Genomic DNA, 10,049 nt, shown 5'->3' with positions numbered 1-10,049 from the left:
GTTTTTCATGTTATTATTTTTTTCTCTGTGATTTTGACATGTGGATTTCTTTTGTAGTTTCTGATTCTTGTGTGAGGCTCAAGCCTTCAAGTTTAGGTCTGCTTTTTTTTGTGAATTTTGTATGTCTTTGTGGTTTGCTTTTTGGGCATGAAAAGCTGGTTTGTCTAAGGTTCCAGTTCTCTCTTTTGATTTTATATTGGAGTGGCCAGATTACTTTTATCTTCAGGAGTTCCCACAGAGGCCCAAGTCAGATGAGGATCAGATGCTCTCAGGCTTTCTCCTAAGATCTGGATCCCTCCAGGATATATTTTGGCCCCAAGAATTTGGGGGTTGGATTGGCCTGGGAGCCGGGCCCAGGAAAGATGCTGGTCTAGGGTAGCTGGTGGGTGGCCATGTCACCCAGAGATGCAAAGGAAGCTGGGGGTGGGATGCAGTCCCAAGGTCCCCTGGGGACTGCACTGAGAAGCTGAGTTGGTCTGGATGCAAAGGAATTGAGGAGGTAAGGTCAGCCAAGGCCACCAGGAAAGAGACTTGTGGTGTGCAGACCCAGGGAGGCAGAGGGAGGTGAGGGCGGGGCCAGGCCCAGAAGCAGTGCTCCTGGGGACCTGAGTAGGAACTGAATTGCTCTGGATGCCCAGGATCAGGAAGCAGTGGTGGTTCCTCAGGTGTCTGGGAAGCCAAGACAAGGAATGGGACAGGACCCAGGCTAGGAGGAGAGACTGGCAGGGGAGATGGGAGGGTGAGTGAGGCTGGGGGAGTCAAGGTGCGAAGGGCCCAATCTACTTACCCAGAGAGAGAAGCTATGTCTGTGGGTCAGAGAGAGGCCTGTGGGTCCTGCAGGCCCAGGGAAGCAGAGGGCGTGTTTTGTGTGGGTGTGTGTGTGTGTGTGGGTGTGTGAGTGTGTGTGTGGGTGTGTGTGTGCGTGTGTGTGTGTGTGTGTGTGTGTGTGTGTGTGTGTGTGTGTTTTAAGTATTGGAGATGCTCTTTCTTGTATCCCGTAACATTGAAATCTGCTAAGTCTGAGGGCCGGTAATGGTTCATAGCTGAAGTCTACTGTAGTTCGTGTCCGTTCCCACAGTAGAAATTGTGCAATATATGAGCTGAAAGCTGGGCTGGTAAAGGGTACATTGACAATATCGTGAATGCACTACTTTGCCTTCTAAGAGCTCTGACCTCAGTGAGCTCTTGGAACGTTTGCGTTTCCTCAGCCTGTAAACCTAAGTTGGCAGATCCCAATGCTAAGGCGTACCCTCCAGGTGAGAGAAGCAGAGCACCAATTTCCTCCCTGAAGAGGGCGTTCCAAGGAAACCCAGCACTCTGGCTGCTTGTCTCAGTGCTTTCAAATCCTGCCCAGCACTAAACCATCCTGTGAGAGTGGAGCAATGTGCTGGACCTGGGCTTAGAATTCTCAGTTAAAAGCCAACCACACGTGGGCGGGTCGCAGCCCACAGTCCACCGTCCACCAGCCACAGACCTACAGTCTCTGCAGTGACCCAGAGGTGACAGAGCTAGCTCCTTGCTCTAGGAGTTCAGGCTACTGCCAGCACACCTCCATAGCCTGAGGTTCTCCACTGTTTAAACTTCATTTTGAATCCATATATATTTGATTGGTCCCATAGTTACTGTGCTTTAGGTTTTGTTTAAACTGTATATGGGGAGAATTTTCCCCCTTTATTCCCATAGTTCTTTGTATAGCCCTCCTTCCCGGCACCTCCCCCTTTAACTACCCCCTTTTTTCATATTTCTCCCTTAGCATCACCTTTCTTCTTCTGTTCTCTCAGTTTCCTTCTTTCCCTTTACCTCCCTGGTTTCCTTCCATATGCCTGGTTCCTGCAGTTACATCAGGATATGCACACATTTATAAGGATTTGGTGTTAGGATCCACAAATGAGGGAGAACATACGTCTTCTGTGTTCCTGAGTCTGTGTTACTTCACTCAGTTTCAAGATCCACCCATTTACTGGAAAATTTCTTTATTTCATCTTTCTTTATTGCTGAGTAGAACTCAGAAATGTACCACATTTTCATTAACCAATCATCAGCTGAGGGACACTTAGGTTGCTTCCATCTCTTAACTGTTGTGAAAAGAGCAGCAACAAACATGGCTGTACAAGTGTCTCTGCAATAGGATGAGTCCTTTTGGTATATGCCAAGGAGTGGTATAACCAGGTTATATAGTACATTCACTTTTAGTTTGTTAAGAGTCCTCCACAGTGCTTTCCATGGGGGTTGCACGAGTTTGCAATCCCACCAGCAGTGAATGAGCGTTCCCCTTTCTGCACATCCTGGCCAGCATTTGGTATCATTTGTTCTCTTGATCTTAGCCAGTCTGACTGTTTCTCCTTTCTTTCCAGCTACTCTCATCTTTTTCTTCCTAATTCTCATTCTCTCCCTCTCCTTCCCCCCCCCTCCTTCTCTATCTCTTTCCTTATAATACAGTCTCTCCTCTATTATCCTGACTCTTCTCATTCACAGAATTCATGATTAAACTTAAAATCCATCATCTTACTCCAGAACCCCGATATATATATATATGTCTTTTTGAGACAGGGTCTCCCTATAGCCCCAGCTGTCCTGGAACTCACTATGTAGACCAGGCTGGCCTTGAACTCACAGAGATCCGCCTGCCTCTGCCTTCCAAGTGCTGGGATTAAAGGCATGTGCCACCACACCCGGGGAACCCCTGATATATTTATAAATATAGTCTGTCTGACTCTATGAAGTTTTTCTATTTGTATAGGTTGAAACCTATTAACATCACAAGTTTATTAAGATTCAACTTACATGTCTAATGCCAAAAATAAAGTGAAAATTTGATATGTCCTTAATGATATGCTGAATGCCACATTAACTAAATAGCAATCACATGCCAACTCTAAAAGCAGGATTTAACTCCTAGCTGAAGTTAAAGAGTTTTGCTCTGGCTTATCAGCAGCCTTCCAAGCCCACTCCATTACAAGTGCTGCTTCTTAGTGAACTGTGTTTGTCAATATACAGGTATTTTCCAGTCCCTTTCACAAAGACATGTGAAGACAGAAAACAGCAACAGCAAAACATCTACAGTGCCGGTGCCCAAGCAGGGCATGTTTTTTCTCAGCTTCTCCCCTGCAGTGCAGATAAGATGCAGGTTATTGTGTGTCTACAGCACAGAATGTTCTGAGGGCTTCCATTGGCTAAGGGGATAGGCGTAGAGTACACCCAGACAGCAGCCCCCTTCCTCAATGGACACAAGCCTCCGACAAACAGGCCTTATCTGAAGTTCAGAACTCTCAGTCTCATCAAATGTTCCAGAGAAGTTCCTGTTCTCTTTGCTTACAGAACAGAAAATTAGAACACCTCTGCAATTAATAAATTGAGCATCCAGGCCCACAGGGACGTTTTGTTTGCTTGACTGTTTTCTGAAGCAAATGTTCTCTAATGCACACCTTTCACTAGAGAGCATTCCGTTAGGTGCTCTTCATCAGGTTTCTTATTTTTTTTCCTATGAAGCTAAAAGTACAGGAGAAATGAAACATCTTGCTTCTTGAAAAGTAAGTCAAATGTTCCTGTCATCACTTATAACATTCAGTATTTACCCTGGCCAATCATAGTGCTTGCCTGGCTGCTCCCTTTTTGGGGAAATGAAAATTTCTCTTCTGTCTATTAATACAACATTCCAAGATGCCTCTGTTATATAAAATTCCATGCTATCAATCTTTTGAACAAGGTTTACAGAAAATTCTGTATGAAATAAGCAAATGAATTGGAAATACACTAAGCACTATTATTCTGAAGCCAGGCCCAAGAAAACATCCTGTCATAGATTTAGGGCTCCATCTTATAGTTTCATGTCCAAAACAGAGCTGAGCCTTATAAATGGTATAAACACAACAGCACCAATGAACTAATATTAATTGCATGTTTACACCAGGGCAGGTATTATACATAGTTTACATGTTTTATTTGTTTAATTTTTAGAGCTATCATACACTGTAAATGCACTTGATTGATATGGACATTTGGACCTTGAACACACAAGAAATTTGTCAAGAATTACAGCTAAAAATGAGTAGAACTTTGATCTAGTTTGGGGGTTAGAGGCAGTGGTAACTGCAAACCCCATTGTTGGTCTCCCCATCTTTTTAAAAAATATTTTATTATTTATTTTTATTTTATGTGTATGCATATATTGCCTACATGTAGGTAAGTATACCCGTGTCATGTCGTGCAATGCCCATGGAGGACAGAAGAGACTGTCAGATCCCCTTGAACTGCAGTTATAGACAGTTGTTAGTTGCCATGTGGGTGCTGGGATTCAAACCCAGGTCTTCTGCAAGAACAGCCAGTGTTCTTATCCCCTGAGCCATGTCTCCAGCCCCCGTCTCCCCATCTTTATCTGCAGCTCACACCAAAGGCCACACATGGGACTTCACAAAAACACATGAAAAGGGTGTCAAAAGTCAAAAACATAACATTTAAAATGTGATAATGTTAGGAACAAAGCCACTTTGTGCACTACAGTATCAGCTAAAGGACCAAGTTCTTGAATGTCGAATTTCAGAAGGCAAATTTGGAGTTAAACAGGCTTTCTGAGCTCATGTACCATGATGCTACTCTTCTTTCCCTCTCATTTTATTCTACAAATGCATGAATCAAAGAACAAGGTACATTTATTTTCATTAGGGAAAACTGAATTAATTATTTCAAGTTAATTAACTGAATCTGTTCCAAGTTGAGTTTATTATACAAATCCACATAAGGAAGCGTTAGCATATGGCCTGAATGTGGAAATTAAAGGAATCTGGGAACAGAGTGAGGAATGCCGTAGAAAGAAAATCACCTTTAGTCTTAGCTACCTTGGTCTTGCAGAAAGGAAAAATAGAGGGGGAAAATAGTGCAGCAAGACTTTTAGCCACAAAGGTCCTTTTTCTGTCATTTACAAGATTGTCTTTCCTATCACTGAATCACCAACGATAGCCATCCTTTTAGACCTTCCATAGTAGCCATGTAACTTCCCATAAAGCTCTCTGGGTCATTTTCCTATCTTCCATCCTTCCAGCTTCCAAAGCATCTTTGAGTGTTTACCAGGTGCTTGTTCTTCTAGATAATGAGCGTAGAAAATAGATGATGAAAATAAAACTTATCCCCTTTGTCTCATAGATGCAGGATGTGTTCAAGACTGAGAAGACAGAAACTCCAAAGTTTCTTTCTGAAATTCAACATTCAACAACTTGGCCCTTACTGCATGCCCTAAGTGTGTTATATTGTTTTGATTTAGCATGCCCCTGTTTCTCCAGAGACTATTAAGTCCTTGGTGGCAGGAATCAACCATATTTTTCATTTCTCTTTCCCTGGTACACAGTTGACCATTTCATACACAGAAGGCATTGTGAGAAACTGTGTATTGGGTGAAAAGGTGAATGAATGAGTAAAAAGTGAGTGAAACGAGGAAAATGACAATATTACCTTTTACCTGGCTCCTCTCTACGGATGACTCACGTGACTACTTGCAGTATAGCTCTTCAAGACAGTCCAAAAGTTGTAACTTTTCAAAAAACATTCATGATACTTGTATAAAGATATGACAGCCACATTATGCACACACACACACACACACACACACACACACACACACACACTGAATTGTCAAGGAAGCAGTTCAGGAAGAAGAATACAGTATATACAGCCCTGTTTGGTTTGCTTTTTTATTAGAATGAGGAAAGGAATGTTTTGCTGTTTCTCCCTGTCCAGGGATTATCTAATCTCTCAAAGATAGTTACTGAAGTCAATAACAGTTCCTACTGGGAAGACAAATCATGTCTGTATTGGATTAAGGTGAAACAGAGTGTTGTGTCTGTTGCTTCATCATGACCTTAAAAGGAACATCTATATTGTTTCTGAGTTTAATGAGGCCACAAACAACCAACTCTTTACTGAGTAATGTTGTAGATTTTTTGTTTTGAACTTGATGTATTTTAATTTCTGCTTAAGTAGCCGTCCCAAACATATCAGGTACTAAGATTGTCATTTCAGGGACAATTAGCTAAGTGTTCTGTTAAACAGAGGGTGTAGAATAAAAAAGATAAAGAGAGTCAATAAGACAAAGGCAGTTTAGGAGAAAATTCACTTTCCATTAAGAATATTAGCCACCTCATCAAGTTGCCCGCTCCTCTAAGAAGCATCTCTTCCTGCCTTGGACCCCATTAACCTGTCCATAGCTATGCTTTGCTGCTAAATCACCTTGCTGTTGTGTTTTAGTTTTCAGGACTTTATCTCCTGTCTTTCTTCACCATCCTCATCGGGCTGGTGCTCTACTCCTCCACCTCCACGTACATAGCCCAGGACCCCCGGGTGTACAAGCAGTTCCGCAATCCTTCCGGACCTGTTGTGGACTTACCCAACACAGCTCAGGTGGAGCCTTCAGTCACCTACACCAGCCTGGGCCAGGAGACAGAAGAGGAGCCCCACGTGCGAGTGGCCTAGAGTGAGGCTTGCCCTGCCCACTGAGGACAACTCAGAGGCCATGTGTTCACCCATCATCTCTGTAATTGTACATAGAGAAAGGTATTTAGTAGGTGCAGTTACATAGGTGAACTGCAAGGTAGCTAATCCTTCAAAAGCTTGTAAAAGAAACAAGCTAAAGACCACCAGAGACACAGACTCCCTTCCACCTGACTTGGAGAGATGCCTAGCTAGTGTGTATCCTGACCAAAACTTGTACCCCCACATTAATTACTACGAAAATTTTTGAATCAAAAGCAAGTATTATTGTTACTATGATTTATATTATTATTGTTACTGTTATTACACAGACTTTCAGGAGGTTTTGTTCTCCTCATGGGAACTATTGCCAGACCCACGTGTAGTCAACATAAACCCCACTTTTCTATGGCAAGCCACTTTTTAAGAATCATACTTTATTTTCTTGCACAGACTGTGTGAGTGGTGCATGCCACAGGACCTCCATCCATGAGAAGTTTCCTCATCTAATGACCTTGTGGCTAATAGTTTCTTATGTCGCCTGTTGGATTGCCTGCTCAATAAGGATTTTGTGCTGTGACCCTTGTGGGGAGGGGCAACTGACCATATAATTCTCTATTCTAGGAATAGATTTAAAGCAAACACATTAGCCTTTTTATATTTCAACCTCTGCTTACTCCAGGCCATTGCCTTTTTGTTGGGCCACATGACTCAGCTAATTAAGCCCTGTGATTACAGGATAAGTACTGCTCCATTTCTGTGGCTTACAGGAAAACTAGAATTAATATCATTTATGTTTAGGATTATTTCTTTAATTTTTTTTCTATATCCCTCTCCTCAAAAACTAGTTTTTCTTTTTTTTTTCTTCTATATTTTCTCAATGATCACTTGTAAATTAATCAAGGCACTAGAAAAGCCATGGCCCTCTGCCTCTTAGTTTATGATACCTTTTAGGAGGTGTGCTAGCATGGCCATTATCTTTATTGTGGAGCACCACTGATTACGCCACCTCTTAGCGTCAAGGTGCTGGGGAAGAGCAGTCTCTGTTGGTAGCTCATTTGCTATGGTTACTTAATAGTGGTAAAGATGTCATCATCTTTACCACTGGCATTTTATACACATTGTCTGGCATTTTGGTCACATTTGATAGTGATACCCATGAACCAGAAGAATATCAGGATACAACATTCATACAGACACGGACTACTACGGTGTCCTGATAAGGCTTGATATATCACTAGTCTAATCAATTCTGATGTCCTCAAAAGAGTCTTTTCCCCCTCAACATGGAAATTAAGAAATACCACAGAGCTTTATAATTTGCAATAGATTTCACATGTCAGTATAGAAGTATCCTTTAATTTTGGATGTCTTCAATATCATTCAAAAGGATCTTTTTTGAAGTTACAGGGTTTATATAAATGTTTGTGAAATTTGAGGCAATTCAAATCAACATATTTAATTAATAAAGCAAAACAGAACACCCATGGGGTCTCATAAAGTAAGGATAGCCTGCAGAGTAGGGCCTGAATAAGGTCTAAACTTGGCAGTCAAAATATCCACTAGCATGCCTGTGACCTCCTCACCTGCCTTCTTCAGTGACGATCCATTATGATCTGCTTTGATAAATTCTTGGAACAATACGTACTTAACATAAATAGTATGCTTGAAAAATGTGACTCACAGTTTTTAAAATGTGCTTTCTTTGAAGTCATAACTTATTCTCTAATATATTGTTTAGTCTTGTCCTCAGAACGGGAAGAAAACCTTTCTCTGTTATGAAGATTTCCCGGTCAGTTTAGGTCCCTTAGAAACAGTTTTCATTTTATGGGGCGCAGGGTGGTGGGAGGGGAGTTCTCATTAAAGCTACATCACATCCTGGCGACCTTACCAACATCTGTCTTCTCTCTGCTACCTTTTAAGCCAATTAAATACCTTTCTCTGAATATTTTGTCCATTCAGATCCGAAGACCTTTAAAGACTGTGGTTTTATTTTTGTGTTTACATTCCTTTGGTTTGCATAATTAGCTTGATTTATTGCATTTTTACTATTTATTTTAAGCCAAATGTTGTTGTCTTTTTGATTCATTTTTATGACACTCTTGTGTAAACACTCAGTAAACTCTTACAGGAAATAAGTCGCTGAAATTATTTGCAAGTCCACTCAGTGGGCTAGGAATATTTTTTAAATTTCAAGGTTTGAATTAGCCAATGGCTGCCATCTGAACTGTTTTATAGGATGTTTTAATTGACTCCATTGTATAGAAATCAAGTGTGAATGTCAAGATGAACTCACTGTATACTCTTGGTCATCCAATGCCCTTGTAACCATTCTTTTGTATCACTGAGTTACCTCACCTGTGTTGGTTTGTCTCTAGAAAGGCTGGAAACATTGACTTGTCCAAGATCAGGAGTTCAGATTGACCCTTAAGGAAAAAACAGAAAGTAGCAAAGAAATGTTTTCCTCAGTATGAAAACACTGATCATTTGAGAGTGGGGTGGGAAGTGGGATCAGAGCAATATTAACTGTAGCAGTTTTCGTTTCTGAGATTTCATAACCTCAGTAGACACCAGCAAGAATTTCAGCATTTCAATCCACCGCCATTCTCTCAATGAATGAGAACAGTAATTTGTATAAAATTCAATGAAGAGCAAATCAGAGTGCTCTGGAACCTGCAGAGGTAAGAGGTGGCTCTCGTTTCCTTGATGGAAATCTGCACTGGGGACAGAGCTTGCCTTGGTCATACCTCCCCACAGCTTCAAACACATATCCAGGTAGACCAAGCAATGGAAAACTTTGTACCACTGTGTCCCATGAAAATGTTTCAATGTTTAGTTTAGATATTGCTAACTTGTGCTATTAACCTTTTGACAAGCTTATAGTATTGTTTGTTTGGGATTTATTTTTGATTTGTAACCATTTAGTAGTCCCTAGCTAGTTATCAGTACAGATTTTACCCCATGGGTAGGAGTCTATCTTCACACCACATAACAAAGCACACTAATCCTAATCCCACAAATGGAAAATATGAACCAAAAGAGAAATTTACACTGATGAGTTGAACAAACTATCCATTTTTGATATTTGCATGCTCCCCTATGGACTGGCTGTGGCAATGTAATGCCTGCATAATGTTTTCAAATAAAAATAAATGCTTTATGAAAGCACTGGGTTTCTGGTTTTCTTGTGTGTTTGTCTGCACTATGACAACCGTGGCAGCAGCTCCCTTGAGATGCCAGAAATAGCAACAAAAGCAGATAGCTGGGCACATGTCAAAATAAAAACCAGAGCGAAAATATTTCCAAATTAGGAAGGGCACAGTTGGTTTATGAACTATAGTTAGAAGAAACCAAATTAAACACACTTGTAATTTGCCAAATTATTTCTTAGGGTACTGAAGAGGCTGTGTGGATACAACCTTCCAGTCCACATTGAAAACATGGGCAGGATAATGTGAATCTACCCCCCCCGAGAAAAAGTTTCTTTTGAAGAAGAAAATTCTAGATATACTGCCCTTGCTGTACCAGCAGACCTAACAACGAACATTCTTCCAGACTGGACCATTACAGAGCAGAGTGTCAGTATTCCT

At 41.2% G+C, this 10,049-nt stretch overlaps 1 protein-coding gene across 1 annotated transcript in view; it reads left to right on the top strand.

Annotated features, from left to right (window-relative positions):
* Window positions 1–9,624, top strand: part of Slc35f1 (solute carrier family 35 member F1) — a 462,243-nt gene extending 452,619 nt beyond the window's left edge. The window contains exon 8 of the mRNA XM_008835782.2: window positions 6,238–9,624. Within this exon, the coding sequence (XP_008834004.1) occupies window positions 6,238–6,462 (225 nt within the window). The 3' untranslated portion in view covers window positions 6,463–9,624. The remainder of the gene's footprint in view (window positions 1–6,237) is intronic.
* Window positions 9,625–10,049: the final 425 nt, after the last annotated feature.

This window comes from Nannospalax galili, unplaced genomic scaffold, assembly GCF_000622305.1.
Source record: "Nannospalax galili isolate Female #2095 unplaced genomic scaffold, S.galili_v1.0 scaffold417, whole genome shotgun sequence".
NCBI lineage: Eukaryota > Metazoa > Chordata > Mammalia > Rodentia > Spalacidae > Nannospalax > Nannospalax galili.
Note: the sequence above shows the minus strand (reverse complement) of the source record. Positions and strands in the feature narration are given on the sequence as shown.